Raw genomic sequence first — 23953 nt, forward strand, 5'->3', positions numbered from 1 at the left:
GACGGACTGGCGACCTGTCCAGGGTGTACCCCGCCTTCGCCCTTCAGTGGCCGGGATAGGCTCCGGCACCCCCGCGACCCCCACAGGGACAAAGCGGTCAGGAAAATGGATGGATGGATGGAAATTATGTTGAAAAATATAGGCTCAAAATAAGGCCATAAAAATTTGCAACGACAATTGCATGTTTGCACACAAATCAAGTTTCATCATACCACAAATAAAAAAAACCCAAAAAACAAGGTTTGCAAATTTGTAAAAAGGGTATGCATGCCTATAAAAAAGATTTGCATTTGTGAAATAATTTCTACATTTTTTAGCATTATTTTTTGCAAATGCTAAGTAAAAAACTGTGCGAGCTCCTGAAGTTGTAGTTGGAATTCTGCCCTTGTTTTAATACGTCTTTATGATTGGATGGCCACAAATCAAACTGTCCAATCAAAGAGGAGGTGGCTTCTTGTCGTTAGCACATTGCCGCAGACTATAAGGCGAGTATCAGTGTTAACAAGACTGAGAGGGCAGTATTGGTTGCATAATTTTCCATTTGTTTTTTTTTAAGGATTTACATTTTTTTTAAAGAAATTAAATAAGAAAATCTCAATTTGTTTTTTTTAAGGATTTCCCTATGTACTGTCTTCATTCCTCTCGGTCAGGTGGTGGTTGTGAATCCATTCAGTTACGGTTGCAAATCTTTAAGACCTTTTTTGAGCCCATAGTAATAAAACTGAAGCAGAACCTACTAATACAAGCACACTGTGTAACATGTCATTTTCAGCTCTGTGCACAAGGTTGGTTTGCGTTGCAAAGACTCAGCAGAGGCTCAAAATCTAAACCAAATGCAACAAAATGTCTTTTTTTGGTCTACAAATGTTCTTAAAAACCACTGAAAACCACTGAATACGTTTTCAAACACTCCAAAATTTAATTTTAATTGCACCAACAGGCTACTTATAATGCAAATATACATTTGCTTAATTTTGTTTGGAGAAAGGAACAAGACTGCAAGCCAATAAGATTTGATCAATACTCTGTCTTTATTTGGAGTAAAAAGCTGTTGTTGCAGATGGACAAGAGCAAAGAATTAAAGAGGTAACACTCCTGCGGTTATAGACCCTGTCAGTACATTTTTGTGAACATCCATGTTGGATGAGGGCTTGGAGGATTTTTTTTGTACAAGAAAAAAGATTTAAGCACCAAATTTTTGCTCTTACATTTATATGACCAAATCCTATGTAGGATTAAATTAATTTTATACTGCACTTTTAGCAAAAATGTCGCCCACATGCTCCAAAACTCACCAAATTCACCCAGTGAAAATGAATTTTTGACGAAGTGAACGACAAAACAAGAAAAAGACATCACAGCAGGTGAAACCAACAATAAAATGAAGGGGCCAAAATCTCCTTTGGGGCTTATAAAAAAATGCCAAAATTCACTAACAAAACCAAAAAACACAAGGAAGTTTTGACATGTTTGACAGTTGAAAGTTTGACATGCGTTCCAGATTCCACCACTACACTGTGCAGTGCAGAGGGGGTGTTTGATCCATTTTTGATGCTTTTAAACCATCAACAATGACTTCCTGTTTTCACAATGCAGAATGTCCGGTTTAAATTTAAGTTTGACATGCATTCCAGATTCCGCCACTAGACGGTCAAGTGGTTATGGCTGCGGACTCACATTCAGAAGGTCATGAGTTCGAATCCCGCTCAGGAATAGTCCACATTAAAAATTTGTTTTTACTTTTATATTTTTACCTTGAAACTGTTCAATGCAGTTAAAAATTTTTTTAACACAGACAAATACAATAATTGACAAACTGGTGACAAGGGGGGGTGGGGGTTTCTTTTTCTATGCTTTTAAACCATGAACATTGTGTTTACTTTTACATTTTATTTTTACCTCAAAGCTGTTCAATGCAGGGGAAAGAAATAGTTTTAACACAGACAAGTACAATAAATGACAAACTGGTGACATGGGGGGCGGGGGGGGGAGCATTTGATTCCTTTTTGATGCATTTAATGACCTTCAAATTGCAAATTAGATCTAGGTTGTACGACAGCACACAGTTCTGCTCCCTCCCCCCATCCACATACCTAAGAGAAACAGGTTTTTTAGGACCAGGCAGTCCTGGCCTACAAGAAAGACTGTTCTCCAGTGTGTCTGTGTTTTGTGGCACCACTGGCTGTCTTCAACATTCTGATTGCCTTTTTTGAATTGGGAAAATTGTCTTTTTAAAGATGAAGGCTTCTCATCATTCTCTTCTTCAACAATTAATAGTTTATTAGTCTTCTTATGTATAAGTATCATGTGGAGAGGATATTCTGGCTGCAAATCCATGTACTGGCATATCTTCATCATAGGAGGAATCTGAGAAGATGAACTCTGATTCCACAACAAAAGAATCGTCTTCACTGCTCCCAGAGTCCACATCGAGGATTATTTGAAATAGAGATAAGGGTTTCAGAGGAGTGTGAGTCTTGCTGCTATTGGGATGTTTGTCTTTTTGACTTGAAGATGTGTCTATGTTTATAAGTCATAAACATGCACTATATGACAAAAGTATCAGCTCACCCATCCAAATGATCAGAATCAGGAGCCCTAATCACTTGGTTTGACCTCAGGTATATAAAATCTGCCCTCAGACATGCAGACTGTTTTTGGAGACATTAGTGAAAGCATGTTTTGCTCTCAGGATCTCAGTGAATTCCAGTGTTGAACTGTCATAGGATGTCACCTGAGCAACAAATCCAGTCTTGAAATGTCCTAAATATTCCACAGTCAACTGTCAGTTCTATCAGAACAAAATGGAAGAATTTGGAACAACTCAGCCAGGATACTGAAAGTCTAAAGAGGTTATAGACTTTCTGCAGTCAGTTGCTGCAGAACTGCAACCTTCATATGACCTTCAGATCAGCATGAGTACAGTACACAGAGAGCTTCATGGAATGGGTTTCCATGGCAGCAGCTGCAGCCACACATCAACAAGTACAATGTAAAGCGTGGATGCAGTGGTGTAAAGCCGTCACTGGACTCTGGAGCAGTGGAGATGTCTTCTCTGGAGGGAGGAATCATACTTTTCAATCGGTAAATCTGATGGACCCGTCTGGGTTTGGAGGTTGAAGGAGAACGGGACGTTTCAGACTGCATTGGTGGAGGAGGAATGATGGTGTGGGCTTGTTTTTCAGACCCCTTAGTTCCAGTGAAAGGAACTTTCAATGCTTCAGGAGGCTAAAACATTTTGGACAATGCTCTAAACCTTAGTGGGAACAGTTTGGAGCGGGCTCTTCATCTTCCAACATTTTTGTGCACCAGAGCACAAAGCAAGGTCCATAAAGACATGGAGGACAGAGTCCTGAACTGAACGCCATAGAACACCTTTGAGATGAATGAGAGCAGAGACAGAGCCAGACCTTCTCCACAAACATCAGTGTGACCTGACCAATAAGCTTTTGGAAGAATGATCCAGAGTTCTTATAAATACTCTCCTCAACCTTGTGGACAGCCTTCCCAGAAGAGTTGAAGCTGCAATAGCAGCAAAAGGTGGAGCAACATCATATTGAACTCTGGGTTAGGAATGAGATGGAACTTTAGTTCAAATGTGAGTAAAAGCAGGAAAGCCAATACTTGTCTACATGCATCAGGTAACTCCAACCCCCACACAACCTGTTAGTTCAAATGCACATTAGGTACTACATGCTGCATTAACATATACATGGGCAAGTTAATGGCTCATCAGTGACCCACCATGACACAACAATGGGCTCTCGGACTAGAGGGGGGGAACTCTTCCCTGCGTAAATTTGCGCAGGCTCAGGAATTCTAGTGTTAAAACATGGACATGTCTACAATTGGAAGGAATACTCACCCAGGAAGTACCAGGCTAGTGTGGCTCCTGCAGCTACAATCAGCACCATCAGGAGGATGAGGACCGCCAGAAGACATTTGTGGGATCTGGACTTATTTGTTGACACAGCCGTTGGTCCTACCTACTTCAGAACATTCATTACAACAGTGTGTTAGTTTGTCCATACATTTTTGTGTTTTCTCTAATTAGTTTTGAAGTAAAATGAATAAGCGGATGTGTCATGATTTGACACAGCTGCCTTGTGATCCTGAAAACTAGAAGGATTTTTTTTAAAATATTTACACATTTTTTATATAAATACAAAAAAGTCAGTGTTGCAACATTGAAGTCAGCTTGACTCGATATAGGAAAGCTCATCATGTTGGATATGTTTGGCTGTAAATGTTCTCACTGGGTTTCCCCCTAAATTTGACACTAAGGTCATGCATGAAACTAAAGTCACTTCTGAGGAAAAAACATGCCAAAGAAACTTGAAAGATGAATTGAAACTCAAGCTTCATACAGAAACGTCTTAGTGCAGAGGAAACATTCACAGTCACTCACTTACACCTCATATAAGACCACAACAAAAACCTCTTCCAGTCTCTACCGAGAGAAAAAAAGCCTTTATGTGTTTCGATTCAAATGCCTACTCCTTTAGCACAAATCTCAACATATTTTGTCATATTCCAGGATAGACAATTCATGTATACAAAACAAACTACTGACCCCATCGTTCAGAGAAGCAGGTGGAGTCCCCTGGTCGCATGAAACTGACTTCTTTGAGCCGTGCCCCAGCGCCATAGAGTCACTCCAGATGACGGGTTCCTTCCAAAACCATTGTAATGTCCATCAGCTCTTACTGATGTAAAAGTTTGCTATTGTTCTAACTTTCAATGTGCATTACTGGCCAAAGACGATTGTCCAACAGACAGAGGGCAGCTCCAGTTCTGTTTGTAGGTCCAAAGGTTCCCAGATCTCACTGGTATTTGCTCACTAACTTACGCTACCATTATGGGTTCACAAAGGACTGGAACGCCTAATAAAAGGCATCACGCACCTGTATGTTAGACTCCTTTCAGAAAACAACAGGGAGTTGCTCTGTTACCACCTGGCAACAGTGATGCAACCAGTTAAATCCCAGACTTAGTAAGTTCCCAACAGGGAGTTAAGTCTACTGGGAGCGTGCAGCGTTTTGGTGAGGGCGCTCATTTTCCACACAAACAGGAAATCCCCATGAGACTGAGTGTGAGTCCTCTGCTTTTGGAGGTATGGACTGAAATTCAACTATCTATGTTGTGATCTATTAAAAGTCTTTATATTGGCTTCTATATATTTTTGTTGTATTTTTATTGTTTACATCCAGCCATCATCAACATCTGCTTCACCCATTAACTGTATAGTTAGGAAGTGCCAAGAAGCCAAAATCCCATAAACATGTATTGAGAAATAAATAGCTTTTACTCAGTCATCATATTTAAGGATTGAATAAATAATTATTCCTGCTCTGCTACATTTTTTAACATGTTTTAACTGATCATTATATTTTTTCATTTTTTTCTGTAGTGCAGGGTATTCAAGATATAAACTGACCAATCGGATGTCTTAATACAATTCTAAATAATAAAAAGCTTGATTGAAAGATTCACTGGACCCAGTTTGTCAGTCAGTGCGCACAACAAGCTCACTACCGATTAGCAAGAGTGGCTGTCATAAGGACGTTAACTGAGACGGACTCGGACCCATCACTGCTTGCTGACATCATCTGGTTCCAACATGAGGCCATCCTTATCGTGGAGAAAGGGGCAATTGAATTTACCTCATTTCAAAGGAGCCAGAAGTAAAACATTTTCTATGGGTGTTGCAGGGGTGGACTTACCATTAGGCAAAGATAGGCAAATGCCTGGGGCCCCACAACACTTTGGGGCCCCGAGCTGAATATTTAAAATATTTCCAAAATAATTTTCATGCACTATCAATTTTTGACTTTCACATAATGATAATAAAAAAATAAATCTCTGAGATGGCATAAGACTAATCATGTAAGTGTTTCATCCTCCCCCATAAATCTGCCGCAATGGAATATTCCACCAACAGCAAGTTAGCAATGAAAGAAAGACTCTTTCTTACAAGAGGTTGAAAAGAAAAAAGTGGTAAAAAAACAGCTGCGAAAAAAGGAAAAAGCAAAAAGAAAACAAAAAACGTGTTGCTACACCTCCAAAAGTGCAGTCAGAAAGACGGAACAAGAAAAAGAACAGAATCAAAGTCATGAATGAGAAGAGACAGAAAAAAAAGAAAGAATAAATAAGGGTAATTTTGAAAAAGAAAATATTTTGTTTATTCCACTCCATACAGTATTGCTTCGTTCCATCATTTAAAAACTTGACAAATTAAAAAAATTGCATACATTATGTGTTAATAAAAAAAAAATAATAATAATTAGTATAACCCCTGCAGAAGGCCTTAATCGATCTTAATCGTCCTGCACCCCCAAACTGCTAAGCCTGCCACTATGGTGATGTCACACTCAGTCTATAGCTACCCAGCTATCACAGGGCAAAAGACAGGCCACACCCTAGACAGATCATCGATCCAAGAGAAATGTAACTTTCTTTATATATAAAAAAATTGACATCTAAATGCAAAAAAAACTACAAAAAATAAAACTTTCTTTTTGATTGTTTTTTATTGAGAACTAGTATCTATTTTCGCTCACAGCATGACACATCGATTCAAGTGTTACATTCACTGCTTTCATCAAACAACAACACACAGAAAGATATTTCAACCTCCAGAAGCAACATACAAGAATATTCATTCAGAAACCATAATAATATGATAATATGTCTCTAATAACACTTAGAAGTTGGATAAATATTTTTTAAAATCTATGCAAAAACATTCATTGAAATTGCATCATTTTGCATCAAAGACCTCCATCTCACTGCACTGCTCATAAAAGCAAAGCTAAGAAGTAAATATTGAGAAGTTGAGGATAAAATTAAAAGTAGCCTGTTTCTATAGGTGGAAAAGAAGGGATGAGTCTGCATGTGTCGACGCTCTCTGACAAACTGTAGTTTCTAAAATAATTTTGGTTTTGCTCAGCTTTTTCTTTTTTTTTTAAATTTTTTTTTTAATTCGACTCAAACTAATAATTCAACCTGATTTGATTTTACTAAAGAGATACACTATAAACTGTAAAGTTTATACACTAATCTCTAATTTGTTTCTTAAAACGTAAAACAAAAGCTGAAGCTGAAACATGAATGTTATGTTTGAGCCCACACATGACTCTAAACATACATTAAAAACAAGCTTTCAACACCTCAGAAATTAAGCAAAATAAAATCCATTCTGCTTATAGATATCATGAATTGAAGCAAAAACATTGACTATAATATTGAAACCAGGCTGTACATTCATTTAGTTTGGGTGTAAAGTCAGTCTTTAAACATGGAAGTCCATGAAAAACTATTCTCCTCTGAAACCTCTCTCTAGTGGCCATTTGAAGAACTTCAGTCTTCTTGTCTCCTCAGCTCTGTTCTTGCCTCACCGGCATGTAGTCATTACCAGATGGTTCAATAGTCATGTTGGATGGGACCAAAGAGAAACTGTCTAGTTTTCCAGGACTTAAAAGGGATTCTAAGACTGGATTCAAACCCGATCCACAAAAGTTCAGATCATACTGTGGTAATGAGAGAGAGGAACATGGAAATGGGAAGCGGGTTGACGTGTCGTTAACCTCCATGCTCTCCTCTTGACTCTCTACTGTGCTGTTGAGGCCTGAATCCAGGCTGGGGAGTTCAGGCGAGTCTGCGTGGGGCGTCGAGACTCGCTCGTATTCAAAACAAACTTGAATGGAGGGCTTGCCAGAATCACTTTTGCTGCTTCCGAACAGCTCGTGAAAGTCGATGGTTCCGTCCTTCCCTTTGTCCCATTCCTTCTTGAGTAGAGTTCCCTCTTTGAGGCCATCCATCAAAGTGAAGCTGTCAGCCTCTGCATCTTTTGGACTGACCACTTCACAGCAGCACGTGCCGGAATCCACACTCTGCTGCCTGAGATGCTCAACTTTCTCATAGTCGGAAACCGGCATTGCCGTGACGATGTTGCTGTCCTTCAAAAGCAACTCCAAGATTTCCTCTCTCGCTACTTCTATTCTTTTGTTATCCGTCTCTGTTTTTCTTGTTTCTTGTTGATCCTGTGCGGGTCCAGAAGGTGGGCAGAGTAGCCGATCATTGGACGTCTGAGAGAGCAAAGGAAGAGGAGCCGGGCAGAGTGCAGAATAACTTGGATTGGAGAAGCCAGAGCTGCCGGACTCATACTTGATATTCTCTTTAAGGAGTTTCTCTTCTGGTCTGATGACCTGGACAGCATCAATAGTGGGGATTAACTGCAAGGAGGCAATTTCCTCCTTTAAACAAGAGTCAAAGGATTCACTAGTGAAGAGCAGATTTGACCATTTCTGAGGAACAAAAAGATTTGTACAATGTTAATATGTGATCTGGGTGACATTTTGTTAAATATCAGAAGGTGATTCTGATGTTCTGTCTACAAGGCTGACTCTTCAAGTATGAATACACTCATAGATTTAGCCAAAGACATATTTTTTTTTACTTAATTTAACTTTTATTCAACTTTTATTTATGGTTATGCCAAGTTTATAAAAAAAAAAAAAAAAAATCAATAAAATGCCTACATGGATAGAAGTAGATTTTGAGGGATTTGGCACTGGTGGACCTGTTATCTTCTTCACAACGTAGATCCTAGAAATAGAAAAATATTTATCTCATGAAATATATAAATTTACATGATTCTGCCTAATAATGAATCCATTTGGAAAACTTGTCCTCTTACCAGACGGTTTTTTCTTTACTCAGAAAAACGCCAATAGAGATCAAGACAAACGCCACAGCTCCTGCTATGGTTATGTTCCAAACAGCCATAGATACTCCTGACAGACATAAAGTAGAGGAACATCAAATTACTCACAGCAGAGGAAACAGTATATTATGTTGAAGGGTCACACCAGGAGTCTGCATCCTTCAACATGTAAAGACCCAGTAGCCAGCAGGAGCCACAAGGTCTTGAGTCAAAATAAGACACTGATTTATATTGATCTTATTGTTATTATCATAATAAATATAAAATAATTGTTGCTATTTTTCATAAATAAAACCCAAAAAATAAGGAGAAAATAACTTTATTTCACAATATGTAGTAGTGTATAATGCTGACCAAGGTTTGCGTGTCATCATTTCAAAATAAAAGCACCCTGTGTCACTTAAGATGATCTCAATGCAGCCAATGTACTGTAGTAGTAGGTAGTGTCATCTCAGTAGTGCTTTATAAAAACAAAACAAAACAAAAAAAAAAACTGTTTTTCTTCATGTTTGTGGCGTATCTGCAGCCAGAAATTTATAAATCTAACAAACAAAAATCAAATCAGAGCTAATTAAGTGTCCCTTATCATATTTTTCAAACCATAAAGTTCACTTAAAATCCTTAAATTTGTTCAAAAACAGAAAATCTGCCTCCTTCATTCTGGTTGACCTCCTGTGGATTTTTTAAGTGCATGGTGCACAAATCTGTCAATATGTTTTAGTTAGGCAGCTTGTGATTTGCACAGCGCTTCAACTGTTTGTGAATGAGTTGAATAAAGTTAACTTTTTTTTTACTGTACTACTTACTTAAGTTTTATTTTACAGTTACTTTAAAAAAATAACCTTTTGTTTTTCTTTAAGCAGAGAGCCACAATAGAGGGGTAAAAAAAGCAGCATGTGGCAATTCACAGACCGCTGGGTTTTTCTTAATGACTATAAGCAGGGTTCATTGATAGATAACAGACTTTAATGCTACAAATACTACGATTGAAAATGAAATATGATGCTACCTAATTTCTGTTCAATAAACCATCTTTGCTCAATCTCAGATGTTTACCTGGTGGAGGTTTAGGTCTTCCCTCACTCGACACCCAGGTTAGAGTTGGGCTCCAGTCACTCCAAATTCCTTCTATACTTTCTTCGGCGGCTCGCACACGAACCCGTGCTTCATAAGTTTCCCCCTGTGTCAACATCTCAGGGTCCAGCTGGCCTTCACAGCTCTGCTCACAATTCAGTTCTGTCTTCTTCACAAGGGGGTCCTAGCAAGAACCAGGAATTGAGTGTTTCATAGTTTCAACTTTTTACAATCAAACTGCGAGCATCCTCCCACCAAAATGCAATCACCACGTGATCAAAGAAATTCACGTACACTCCAGGACTGATCCTGCTGTTTCCACTCCAGCTGTGTGGTAAATTTGTTAAGCAGGGCATGCTCTGGAACGTGAGCTAACCAGGACACTGTCGTCGAATTGATGGATGGTTTCCCTGGAGCCTTCACTTTTACTGAAAACAAAAGAGATTAAAGTCACTTGTAGCTGCTCTTCAGGTCAGATTGAGGCTACAACAGAATTCCTTCACTACTTCCTAAAAGATTGTAGTGCAAAGCTGTCCAGTGCCCTGCATTTTGACGTAATTTGGACACAACCTCACTCACTTAACCATTTAGTGAAGTAAAAACCCCATAAATATGAAGATTTTGCGAAAGCTATTTTACAAATCCACTGTGTGCTGATTTATGATGAATATATTTAAATGCATTTCTTTCAAGTTGTTCAAACGCAATGCATTGTGGTCTATATTCACCAAACCAGTGAGCTTCAATGCACACTAACTTCTCACAGAGGCTTTCCCGGGTGCTATATAATGAATAAAAATTTCCAGAATTGATTTGATTTGGTTCTCCAGAGCCTAGATTGATTCAATTCCCATTTTTTTTTCGATCCACTCAATTCAATTTTTAGTCTATACGGTTTACACATTTAGACACATTTGTTTAGAAATACATGAACAATCAATTATATATTTAGAATGTATTTATATTAGTCTGTTTCACACACTGTAAAATGTATTAGTGAAATAATGAGATAGTTAATTTCATAGGGTGTTACACGGATTCTCAAGAGGAAAAAATCTAACAAAAATGTTCAGATCATTAACATTGTAAACATTGTTCTGCTTCTCCTGGAGGGCGTTTCAGTTTGGCCACTAGGTGGAGCTCATGCTATAGTAGTACACCTTTTTCTAGAAGAAGAAGAAGAAGCAAAGAACAAACAAAAAAAAACACTGCTTTAGACCACAAATTTTAACTTTAATTTTTTTTTCTCCTTAAAAGAGTTTGGAAAGTTCATGCCTGCGAGAATATAAAGATTTTCATTTAGTTAGCAATCTATGTTTATGATGACTGAGCATTAGCATTAGCCCTCCTATGGGAAATTCCATTAAAGCTTTATGTTTTTGATTAATTTCTATTTTTTTGGACTGATTATTGCTCTTTTAAGCTTAGATTGATTCAAATTAAATTAATCAACCGAGCCCTCATGGGAACTGTAAATTCAGATGCCTCTACAAAGTAGCGAACACCCTAAATAGTGCACTAAGTAATGAGTAGTGACACTGTAAACGTTAGCTCTGTGCATTCTGAGCAGGTCCACGGGGAACTGTCCTACATTTTTTTTTCATACCACCCAGCCAAAACACACTTGTTCCTAATGACTGCCATTATCAGGCTTCTGCAGAGCTTGATGATGAGCTGAATCAGGTGTGCTGTAGCAAGGGGACATGGAAAATATTGCAAGACAGTGTTCTCTGAGATTTAGGGTTGGGAAATGCTGCATTAGGTCAATACTCACCGTGGCAGGATGGCTTGTGTATTTTTGTCTGAATTTTACTCAGGGAACTGCAGTTTAGTTTGATATAGTATACCTCCAATGGGGTAAACTGTAAAACAAAAAAGAAAATTATAATTCAGCAAATTACTTAGAATTAAACTTGAAAAAAATGGTTATATTCATATAAAGTTTGCTTACTTTATTCCAACAGAAAGTAGATGTCTGATAGTTATCTATTTAACATCATTATGTACCATTGTATTATTGTACACAAATAAAAAAAACCTGCTAATTCAAAGCCTAATCTGTTTAAGAAGATAAGGTAGAGAGAAAAAAAGTAATTTGATTAAAGGCCAACATATACTAATTTAAGTAATTGTGTGAACTTACTTAATGAAAACAGAAAAATGAAATCGTAAATCTAATTAATTGATATTAAAGAGTAAAAAATAATCATCATTAATAAATCTGTATAAGAAACAATAAGAGTTTGGGATTTGTGTGTGTTTTCCTTTATGAGACTTGGTGTATTTTTTTAAAAAAATGTGCAGATTTGAACAGAGAACGTTATGATCAGGCATATGGTAGCAAATGCAGTGCAAAAATTGTGGTAGAAATTTTGATTCTGACTTGAAAGGGTTTATTTTAAGCAATCAATGAAAGAATAATGCATGTGTAATACAATCAACAGAGGTTTACAACCATTCAAAGATTTGCCAGGCATAAGGTAACTAGGCATCGAAATACAGATTTCTTGAAAGGGAGTAGGAAGAAAATATAATCCCACCCTGGGTTGCTATTTCTATACATGAATTATCATTATCTGGCTCATAATTTATAATCAAAAAGAAAATAGAAATAAGAGGAAGGAAATGATGTGAAGATAGAAAGACTCTTATATAAAATTATGTTTTTTGTAGGTTTTTGAGACGTTCTTGTGGCATTTTTCTGATGATGTAGGACACAAATAATAAAAATAAGCTCAAATTTGCATTTCTGAGTATTTCTTTACTGAAATCGTTGTGAATCAGGAGCAGATAAAAAAATGACATTTGAAAAGGAGTTTCTTTGTGTCAAAGAGAATACTTTAGGCAGATCACAAGTTCCCCGCTCCGAGCTCTCATCAACGGGGACGGGAAGAGGGTTTGTGATCACACTAAAACAACAGTCCTGCCTTCAGCTCAGAAGTGAATTTCTAATGAATTCCTGCAGAAACTTTATCCAAGAAAATGACAGAAACTGACTCAGAAAGTCTGTTGTCTCTCCTTCACTAAAAAAAGTTCACTTAGAAATTTGTCAACACAGTCTTGAAACTTTCCCTAAAGTATTCCTTGATTTCCAAATGGAAATGTCTCACAGTGACATCAACGGCGGTCTGCATACTCACAGAGTAGCTTCTCGTGAAAACCATGGAGCACTTCTTTATATCCGGTTTGGTCAAATCTACAGGCTCCAAGACACAGGATGCCTTAAATTCTGATGAGCTGGAACGAAAAAGAAAAATTGATGGTGATATAATTTTCTGTTCTCAGTGTCATTTAGGGTTCATTAATACATCTTCTTGTCACGATTCTTACGTGGGTGACTTGGTGTCAATTCTACAAACAGAGTCCTTGTGTTTGGATGCAGATGTGCTGTTCCACATACATGTGATGATACTGTCATAGTCACTGTAGCAGTTTAAGTCCGCTGGAAAAATGAGGAAAGGAGATTGAATGAATATAATTACTCTTATTGATGAAGGTGGGATGGAACAGGCTTTAAATTTCACTTACTATTATCTGGATGAGGGGAACAATTTGAAGTACTCCCGATTTGAAACACAGAGAGAAGAAGCAACAAGGACAGGATGTCTTGGGTTTTCTCCATTTCTGTCGTTTGTGATCTTCTTGGGTGATTATGAACCCAGCGGGGATTTTGGTTTCCAGTTGCACCCACTGAAGAGCATCACTCACTGCCCAGTTCTTCTGACCCTAATCAGAAACCAAAATGAATAAAACAAAATTATGTCTTGTGACTAAATTCATCAAATTTCAAGAATTCTTGGTACAAAGAGAAGTCAAGGTCATCTTAGAACAGTACAGTGCTGAATGTTTTTGACTCTTCGGCATGTCTGAATTTACATTTGAAAACCAAAACACTCCACATAATTGTGAAATTGTCTATTTTATAGACAAATTCAGACTTTCTGCTGCTGCTTTAGGGTTATTTTTCATCCAGTGGGAGTTCAGGTTCCTATTTTCAGTGAGAGGCACTAAATGTGGGCGTATTAATGCAGGCCTGACTAAAACTAAGTGTTTTTTTTTTTTTTTAGATGCTTATTGAAAAGCTGAGCAGTTTGTCCATTTTAATTTATTCTTTTAAATCTGTTAGATATATCATGCTGGTTACTCAGCAGCATTTTACATTTTTACATTGTCTGTTGATATTGTAATTTTCTTCTTAAAAGACCTTGGCGCTGATTAAAAAATGGACAACAATCAGACTAACTCAAGCACCAGGTGCTACAGGTTTTTGTATTGTACCTGTAGGGCAGTTGTGATTATTGAATTTAAGAAATGTTTAGATTTAAGATTTAAATTTATTTCAGACAGAAACAGAAAAAGAAATACCTCAGTTTCATAACAAAAAAACGACCAAATAAAGATATCAAAACAGCATTTTTGCTACAGTCATAATGACTGACAGAAATGAGTGTGTCACCATAATAGAAAGGGAACTTAGACTTCCCATTTGCATAAATGACTTTCTGTCTCAGCTTGAAATATGGTAACTGAATCAATAAAATCGATAAATACTGATCCTTGAAATGTCCTTGAAATGATCCAAATATTTAAACTTTTTTGCCTGATCTGTATTTTTCATGGTGCTGCTCATTTATAATACCTATAATGCTCCTTCATTGCCATCCTGCATCTTATCTTTGTGACCCTCTTTGACTCTGCCTGCCTGGTATAACGTCTCCTGCTTGCCTTTTCAGCGCTGACTGCAATAAAACCTTCAATTTTGCCCCCAGTTTGACATCCTTTGACACCCTTGTTTATCTGACACCAGAGCTCAAGCACTACAATGGATTCATTCTGTTTCCTTGCAACAAAAGATGTCACTCCTGTTAAGTTTATTAAAAAGACAAAACAGGGAAGAATGCATCTTTAAATGCCTTACCTGTCTGTACAGCCACACAGGATCTGCCCTCAAGCTGTGGATGTCATTTCTACTGTAAAAAGAGCGTCAGAGCAGTCGTTTAGTGGTGAAAATATCAGCGGTTGCATCAGCTACCAGCCTCTAAAGTAGATAAGGATGAAATGGTTGAAGTGTCTACAGGTTACATTCAGCAAAATGACTCACTACGCCTTCCTGTGTGACCCAACCTCCTTTTCTAGAAAACATTAGTGTTTACTGGTAAAAAAAAAAAAAGAACTTGTTCCACGTCACATGCTGACCTGCGGTTTATAATAATATATCTATTGTGAACATATTTGAAAAACTATAAGGCAGTAGGTAGAAAACCGAAATATACCTGCCTCTTTGTGGGTTTTTACCAGTTTAAATATTCAATTATTACAGTGTGGAAGTATCAATACTCACTGATGCACAAGGTTTGTCTATTTTCCTTTAACTGTTAATTATATGTAAATTATTTTTAAACAAGTGCCTCAACCCCTATTGGGTGTCTTTTTAAGACAAATAGAGGATGGTAGTTCCTATACATGAACGAGTTTGACATTTAGTCTTGTAAAAACAGGATGCAAAAAAAAAAAAAAAAAAAAATGTGTGTGGGTTTTTATGAAGGATTTCTGGTGTGTGGTTATTGCAGCCCACCACAGAAGGATCACAACAGTTGCACCGTCCAAAAAAACAACCTGTTTTGAATCCTTGCACAATGATTCATTAGAACACCGAGAAAAAGCATCAAGAAATTATTTTATATTAATCCATGATGTGTTTTAAGGCAAGATTTTAATATGGGTGTTCATGTCAAGGTGGGTGAATTAGTCACCATGCTTCTCAACATGCAGACTGATTAACATCAATTCATAGTTTAAACAAAAAAAGTGAAGTAGGCATTTCTCAATAAGAGTGTTCTAGGAAACAGCTCAAATATAATAGTAACCAGGAAGTTGATAGAGTACTGTATTTGCTTTGCATTTGTATTGTTGCTCACAAAACTGTTTTTAATTCATAAAAAAATGTTGAACTAAGTCTGACAGGGTTGAGAGGCTGATCTCATCCACCCATTAAGCTCAAGTTATTCTCTGTATGCAACTTTGGTCAGGAGTTTCATCCTGCAGCGAGATAGTGACTCCAAACATGCAGTTGCCGGCAGCTTTTCCACCCACTGAACTGCTGTTCACTGGACATTTTCTCTTTTTCTGACCATTCTCTGTAAACTCTAGAGATAGTTGTGTGTGAAAATCCCAGTAGATCAGCAGTTTCTGAAACACTCAGACCAATTTTTCTATTCTTTTTAGGGGAGGATTGTGAATACTTACATCAAACCTCAGTAAAGTAGAAAAGAAAAACTTTATTTCCAGTAAGTTGACCTTCAAAAGATTATTGGTTATTTTAACTTGAGTATATAGTGATAAAATTTACTTAAGTCTTCCAAAAGGTCAAGGAAGTGTGATGACGATAGTGCTGTGATGGGTACTTTACGCGCTATCAGATAGGCTAAAAAGATATATGTCTGATGGGTTATTTTTGAAGAAGTTGCAACAGTGAGAATATTTCTTTTACCTGGAAATAACTTAAAAAAATTCTCGCAACTCAGGACCAAAAATAATAAATACTGTATATTTAAATAAGAAAACATAAAATTTTTGATAATGTTTTGTTCAACTGGAAAGAATTTCATGAAAATAAAAAAATGAGGATTTATCAAAAAACATTACAATGATCTAATTTGGAGAAAAAATGATCAGATTCTCATATTTGTACAAAAATTAGGTCGTTTTACAGACAGTTAGAGTTAAGAGATGCTGCAGCAAACTCGTGTTAGCATTTAGAAAACCAGTATGAAGATGATGTCAAATGCATTCAAAGACAGGCTTAAACTGGAGTGAAAATGAAGAGAAAAAAAGCTCACGTCTTCGTCTTTATTTCTTATTTCTTAATTTCTACAGATTGCAACAATTGTGTAATGAGGCTCAAGGAAGAATTAAAAAAGTTTTATTACATCTGTATTTCTTAAGTATCCCCACAAACAAAGGAGATAATCTCAGGTTGCATTCATAAAACATCCATAAAACTACATTACTATAGAGTCGAAACAAGGTCTGTAGTAATCTCTTAGCATCTTTTATCATGTTTGTTGTCTACTTGGCAAGTGTTGATCTCGGAGTGCAGAGAAACCTGGTTTCTCTGCAATTTTGAAGGTCAGGTTTAACTTTGTGGTCAGTCTCTAAACAGAAATGAGGACACAAAGCTGCTTGCTTGGTTGGAGGTCGTGATTGGTGTAAATATAAATGAGGTTTAAGAGCCAGCATGTTCTTTTATCCAAATGTTCCAACAACCTCCAAACACAGATCATAAAGCCATGTGGGGGCATCTCTTTGGCCCGAGGCATTTGTTTTGGAGGATTTAGACACAGAAGAGGATTTATTTCCCCAATAAAATAAACAGATAGAACTTATAGCCTAAGAAATGCATTGAATATTAGCTGAATAGCTTTTTCTGAACCCAAAGAATCCCAAATGTTTGGGTTTGCTGGAGCCTATCCCAGCTATCCCAGTGGCTCAAAGGTAAGGGACACCCTGGATAGGTTGCTCAATAAACCTAGGAAGCACGTTTTTGGACACTGGGAGGAAGCAGGAGAAAACCCAGGCATCTTCTGGGGGAAGGTGCAGGCTCCCAGGTCCTAGCCAGGTTTTGAACCTGAGCCTTCTCATAGTGGGGCGAAAGTGTTAACCACCTCACCACCGTGCAGCCCTTTAGCGAAACACCATGTGAAATCAAAGACGACAAGCTGAAGACTAAACTCATAAACTTCAGGTGTGTTGAAACAAGTCCGCGGACAAGCAACAGAACAAAGAGAGGTGTACTAAGACAGATCAGAAAGCTGCAAACCCAGAAAAAAGAGCAAACAACCACATGGGTGGGGAAAATGTGAAGAAAGAGGACGTACAAACATCCTGTTTTGAACACCGACCATTTCTTGACTTTTTTCTTCTCTCTCTCTTTTCCTCTGGCTCAATGGAAACAAAAAGAGCTTTCTGTCACCCAAAAAGGGGTTGTGGCTGATGAGTGTAGTTGCACCTATCTAGTTTGAGGTGACTTTTTTTTAAGCGTCTGAGTGAAAGAAGAGGGAGAGAAAATGACTAAAGAGTGTGTGGTTTTTCTTGTTGCCGTAGAACTCTAGGAGGGGAAATCCAAATGTCACGGGAAGCAAAACGTCTCTTTGAAAATGCCACTAAAAAGAAAGAGTGACAAGATAACATCTGACTTAAACACAGGGGTTTGATTCTATCATTTGACTGGCATCATACTGGTACAACCAAGTGTGAGGGAAATAGAACTCAATAAACTGATTTTGAATGAATCATGTCTCCTTTGGATGGGATTAGGAATGTAATTATAAAGGAATTGGATTATTCATCTGAACAGCACTAATCTATCAGGGTATACCAGCAGGTTCAATGGAGTCCTTTAGCCAGTCTGTTTACTTGTGTCTCATCACACCTCCACAGTCTTCAGCAAACATCTGTAGGCTTTCTTGATTTGTGTCATCTATATTTCATCTCTCACTTCTCTGACTTTCTTTCTTGATGTTTTCATTTCCCATAAAACAGACCAGTCCTTCAAAGCCAATTATCCAAAAACATGTGCACCTATTTTAGTTCATTTTTAGGAACTATTTGTGTCCAAATTATGTTTGCATATGAAAACATTTGATAAGCCTTAGTATTAAGTCAAAAACAACAAAAAATGACGAAAAAACCTCATGATTCATCTGACATTATTGTTTTATTTGGTCTAAATAATTCCTGTTTTCCAGTTGGATATTCTTAAAATACAACCCAAGCAACATATTATTAGTTTGGTGGAGTAATCTACACAACATTTTTAATAATATGTTTTCTAAGTGTGTCTACAATCGGCTGGATTTGCCTGTTAAAGGGTTAAATTAATGCAAGAGCAAAATATTTAATTAAGGTCAAGATGATGTCATGCCTAAAAATGAAGTTTCCATGTTCCATTTTATATTGTTTTGTCATGAAAAATAGTCACTCAGTAAAAAAACACATTGTTTTGCTGGTCCTAAGTAATCTGCCATCATTTCTCACCACATGTTCATTCATTTCTTATCAACCATAATAACCTGTCCATGTTCAAAAACAGCCCAAAGCTTAAGTCACTTAACAGAAGAGCTTACCTGCCAAGTAGTGTTCATTGAGTTGTGATTTCTTCTTCTAAATTTGATTTTTTCAAAAAAGAAAAAGAAAACAAGCCTTTACTCTGAAAATCTTCCGGTGGAAAAACTTTTTCGCTTGTGCATCACTGAAGACTGTTTTACCGCTACTAACTGACGCAGAGAAGAAAAAAAAACCCGTCGTGGTTAAGGTGGTTTCCTTGATAGTAGTAGACCAATCATTTCTGTTTCAAAGAAAACCTTTTTCTTGTTCGTTTGTGTCACAGATGGACTTTTTTATCTCAGAGTTTTATAGTTTGCTCTTTGTTTGTTTCAAAGTATTGGCTCAAGATTACCCCTTGTCTTAAAAGTGGTATCAAACCACAGTTCACGCTCTGGTGAACAGATTAGGCGCTGACAGAGAGAGAAGAGCTCATGTTGAGCTGAGACTGGAGCAGATCCTCCACTTTATTCAGGATAAAGAGCAGCTCTGAAAACCACAAACAAGCGCATGGCGTCCTTAATTGGCATCTTTCTAATTGATTTTATAGCATTATTTAAGAAATTCCAGTCGAAACTGTATATAAACTTGAAAATTTGTTTTTTTTTTTCCTCACAATCCCAAGTTTCCATTTTTACCATGAATGAGATCCACACTAATCTGTGACAATAAAGCAGTTTTTAAACTTTTGATTTTTTGCTTTGACTTAAAAAGCTGTTTTCATAAACTTAGTTGGTACATTTTTAGCACATTTTGACAGAACTTTTCTCTCCGCAAGAAAAAAAGTGCCAAAAATGACAGTTTGGCAGAATGAAGTGAAGTTTTCAGCTCTGCTGGGTTCCCTTAACCCACCCCCCACCTCCACCCCCCAACGGCGTATGTCGCTAATTTACAACGTACAATTTAATTTAATCCAGGACTGCTGTGAAAATTTAGCTTTACCTTACAAAAAATGTTATATTTCCTTATATAATTGGAAATTTAGTCGGACATGAAGGGGATAAAGAGTTTGTGTTTTATAAAAAAAAAAAAGAAAAAAAATCTAATAAATAGAAAAATCACCATCAGGGGTTCCACAGTCCATGGATTTTATTCTGCTAATAAAACTTTGACTTTTTAGCACATGCTTTAATGAAAACTTGCTGCTTCCTGACACCGTCCTAGTGGTCCTTTAAAGAACTGCAGATTTGGTGTCTCCTCTGGACTGCTGCTGTGGAGTTAGCCTACCCACACTTCCCGTCATCCATCTGTTCTTCCCCCACTACCTCACAGCCTCTCGAGGCAGTTTCCAGCTCAGACGAGGAAAATGAAGATGGATATGTACAGTCGTCTACAAGTGAATGCATCATAATGCAGCAGCGGAGCAGGGAACTTGTGACCCAACCAACCTAATTTTAATGTTACATTTTTTTGTAAAACTGAATTTTTTGTCTGCTCCTGATTCCCAAGTTCAAAAGTCTTTGATTCAGTTCAAATTCCCTAAATTTCTTTGCGTTTTGTCTCTTTTTGTCTGGTCTGCTGAGGCAAAGGAAACAGGTTTAAACTGCTTCTTTAAATGCTTAAATCATAATTCTGGGGAATTTTTGCATTGAGTTTGCATTGATATAAGATCAGAGGTGATTCTCATTTGTGGTTTAGTGAAGGTCAATCAAAATATATTTTCACGGGAATTCACACATTCCCCAGAAGCTCCGACTCCCTTTGTTTTTTTTGCTTTCAAATCAGAATATGAAAAATTTTACAGCACAAGAAATTTGAACTGATGTGGGGCACAAATTCCAAACTATAAAATGAAATAAATAGCTATAGTATACCATATGATAACTGTATGAAGCCACAGAAAACAAATAATAGTTCTTGCAAGGTGACAGTAGTTTGAGTGAGTGAAAATGACTGTTTGTGGGTCACATTTAGTATTGTTTTATCTTTTTATTTTTTTGTACATTTTTAATTTGATGTTAACTGTTACATGATCACTGACTAAACTGAAACCAAGAAGCAGACAGTGATGAACAATAACAGAATGATGTGGGTGGTGACAGGTTTACTTATTTGACTGTGACTTTGTCAAAATTACGCTTTAAACGCCAATAAAACCCTGAGTGACCTCTACGACTTTTGTTAAATGAAAAATAATTCACTCTACCAGCACATATAAAATGCTCAGGTTCTTTGGAAAGTCTGATATTGGTGCATTTACATAAGTTTCACATCACTATCTCCTCAACAATAAAAATTCAAGAGGATGCAAAGTGCAATGTTTAAAATAAAATATTTAAGATTCAGCGCCAACACAACTTGAAGCAAAGATCCTTCACACTGTGAACTATAATGTCACTCTTTTAGGAAAATGTGTAAAAAATTCAATTTTTTTTTTATATTTCCTTTTAACCCTTTAACACCTGAGGCGTTGTTGGAGACACTTAGACCCAAAATCTTTAACATGCTGTAACTTTTCAACTGTTAACACGATCATCGTAATTCAGAATTACTTTGATCGTATTAACGGTTGAAAAGTTACAGTAAATCAAAGAACAGAAACACTGGAGCTCTGGTGCTAAAGAGTTAAATTTCAGAAAATACAGCTGCTTTGATGTTCTAATCTCAGGTATTGTCCTACATACACAGTTTTTCCCCTCCCCTTCCCAAATTATAAACTTTCCTATGTTTGAATTATTACCGTAAATATTTAAAGCAAGTAGTTTTTTTTTCTAAAAAAGACAATACTAATGATCCTGTGATATCCTCAGACATCATTGTTTTAAAAAAAATACTTGTAAAAATCCCATCATAGCTGGTCTGGCACAGAACGATCCAGTTCAATGAAAGTCTTAACGGCGATTAAGACTTTATTAAGGAAGCACTTTTATCTAAAATGACTTAGTAATGAAGCAACTTGTTTGCTAGTTGTAGTATTTTTATGTCAACTGAATTTTTGTGTAAATGATTCAGTGGATATTAGTTAGATTTGTTGAATAGTTTCACTGTGGAGTCTATTGCGCTGAATGTGGCCATAACAAAACACATGTAATTGAAACCACCTTGAGGCTGTGCTATATTTATTACTTCCTGTTTTCTTATTCTGTGTCCTATTCAAACACACCTGCTTAGGGCTTCTAAACACAACCCTCCCCCTTACACAAACACACACACACAAACACAAAGTCTGTGCAGCCACCAAGTTTGAGATACTGTTTTGATTTTCATTGATTTTGCACAGCCTAACCCCATCAACCACAAAGTTGATCATTTTTAATGTAATAATGTTAATTTTTAATGTAATAAAAAATGTAAAACCGAAAAAGAATGGGAAGAACAAAAACCAAACACTGGGTACAATCAAAATAATATTGTCACCAACACAAAGAATCTGCTGCGTATATCCTGGAGTTGAACTCAACAATTCTCACATGTGAAAAAGGCAAAACAAGAGCAGACAATGATGCATTGCCCTCAGCCATAGCCTTTCTATAGAAACAAAACTGTGTTTTTCAATGCCTGTATAGATGTCACAAACAAGCAGACAGCTGGTTCCTTATGCAGCCGGTTTATTATTAGTTCAGACAACAACTAAGCACAGCTAAAAGTCCACAAAGCTAAATCAGGGTCAGACAGGCAGAGGTCAATCACGAGCATGGGAGCATCAAAGAAGAGACTAGAGCAGTCAGACTCCAGGTGAGGGTCAGGGGAGGCAGCAGGTAAACAGAGAATAAGCAGGTCCAGGTAGAAACGCTGTGTAATGCAGGCAGAATACTTTGCCCTGAGTGAAGCTCTGTGCAGTGCTTAAGAGTCCTGATTGGCAATGAGAGACAACTGAGCAGCATCCAGTGACCAGAGGGGAAACAGAACTCTGGCTCCTGACAATGGGACCCAACAAAACGGCACTTTGGACGAGTGGTTTAGAATGGTGTTATGGATGCTCTTTTTACTCTAGGGACAATACAGAGGGTGTAAATTGTGGGCTACTTATAGAACGTGTGTAAAGAGCTGTGTTTTTGATACACCATTCTTTATGCTGCTTTTCCTGGCGATTTATGATTCTTTTTGATTGCCATACAAGTTCAAACCAGATTTGCATTTCATGTTCAAGAATGTGCGTTTAGTCCAGTGTTCACAGTGGACACTCATTACCTGATACTAGCGCATGTCCACCACCAACAGTTGGAAGTTTGTTGCAAAATGTTAAATCTCAGCAATCTTACACCAGGTTTTATCTTTCACAGCTCTATTCTGACACATGAAAGACTTGCTGTCATAGAATTCCGACCACAATTATTAATTCCTCCTTCATGGTTAATGTTCAAACAGTTGATACTTCTGCAAATCAAAAGGGACACAATAAATATGTCAGCAGCCCTGATTGGTCAAAGTTCAGCCTGGTGTAATCAAATAACACTTTATTTGTATGGCACTTTTCTAACTGACGTGACTCAAAATAACTTTCAATGTCCGTTCAGTGGCTGTGTGTTCTGCCTGTAGAGTCTGAAAATGGACGTAAAAAAATTGCATAGCTGCATGTAAACACGAGAGTTTTGAACGCTGAAGTATGAGGGGCCGTACAAGACATTATTTATTCTGAACCATTCACATTCATATATACTCTCTCGAAACATGCATATATGTGTTTTTACATAGACGATTCATTGAAAGTGGTGGCTTATCATGCTAAGTCTAACCCATTTAGGATGTTGTCCAGCACTAGAGTATTATTTTCCTACACTGTAATTGCCATTCCAAATTAGAAATGGCATTTTTGCCAACTTTCAATAGCAGATAAGTTTATATATCTTCAAAACTTTATGTTATGTTAACACCAAATTTGGTTTAAACTTGCGTTTGTCACCTACATGTTTCCTTCCTCTGTAAATTCTGAAAGTGCTGTTTGAAGATTTTTAACACATATGTTGCTCAAAATTATATCTTTGAGGGACTCCCCCCTCCCCTCAAAAGGTGATATCTAGCAGAATCCGTGCAAATCAGCAATGATGAGCTAAAAGTTTTAACTAACATGAGCCTCTTTAGGTTAAAAAAAATCTTAACCTTAAAGAAAAG

General features: G+C 37.2%; 2 protein-coding genes across 8 annotated transcripts in view; both read right to left on the bottom strand.

Moving 5' to 3' along the window:
• LOC112137093 (transmembrane protease serine 6) overlaps positions 1-4951 on the bottom strand; it is a 17533-nt gene extending 12582 nt beyond the window's left edge. Inside the window, exons 1-2 of one of the 5 annotated variants that reach the window (XM_024259218.2) lie at positions 4574-4951; positions 3866-3986 (exon numbers count right to left, since the gene is read on the bottom strand). In XM_024259218.2, the coding sequence (XP_024114986.1) occupies positions 3866-3986; positions 4574-4648 (196 nt within the window). In that variant the 5' untranslated portion in view covers positions 4649-4951. Of the gene's footprint in view, positions 1-3865; positions 3990-4573 lie in introns of all 5 variants that reach the window. The other 4 variants (XM_024259219.2, XM_024259216.2, XM_024259220.2 and 1 more) reach the window with 4 other exon arrangements.
• A 446-nt stretch (positions 4952-5397) lies between these two features.
• LOC112137100 (colony stimulating factor 2 receptor subunit beta) overlaps positions 5398-23953 on the bottom strand; it is a 22615-nt gene continuing 4059 nt past the window's right edge. Inside the window, exons 1-11 of one of the 3 annotated variants that reach the window (XM_024259237.2) lie at positions 18925-19767; positions 14718-14769; positions 13328-13525; positions 13130-13241; positions 12940-13036; positions 11574-11661; positions 10094-10227; positions 9782-9983; positions 8699-8795; positions 8541-8607; positions 5398-8306 (exon numbers count right to left, since the gene is read on the bottom strand). In XM_024259237.2, the coding sequence (XP_024115005.1) occupies positions 7377-8306; positions 8541-8607; positions 8699-8795; positions 9782-9983; positions 10094-10227; positions 11574-11661; positions 12940-13036; positions 13130-13241; positions 13328-13421 (1821 nt within the window). In that variant the 5' untranslated portion in view covers positions 13422-13525; positions 14718-14769; positions 18925-19767 and the 3' untranslated portion in view covers positions 5398-7376. Of the gene's footprint in view, positions 8307-8540; positions 8608-8698; positions 8796-9781; positions 9984-10093; positions 10228-11573; positions 11662-12939; positions 13037-13129; positions 13242-13327; positions 13526-14717; positions 15999-18924; positions 19768-23953 lie in introns of those variants that run through there. The other 2 variants (XM_036212465.1, XM_024259238.2) reach the window with 2 other exon arrangements.

This window comes from Oryzias melastigma, linkage group LG1, assembly GCF_002922805.2.
Source record: "Oryzias melastigma strain HK-1 linkage group LG1, ASM292280v2, whole genome shotgun sequence".
NCBI classification, from domain to species: Eukaryota; Metazoa; Chordata; class Actinopteri; order Beloniformes; family Adrianichthyidae; genus Oryzias; species Oryzias melastigma.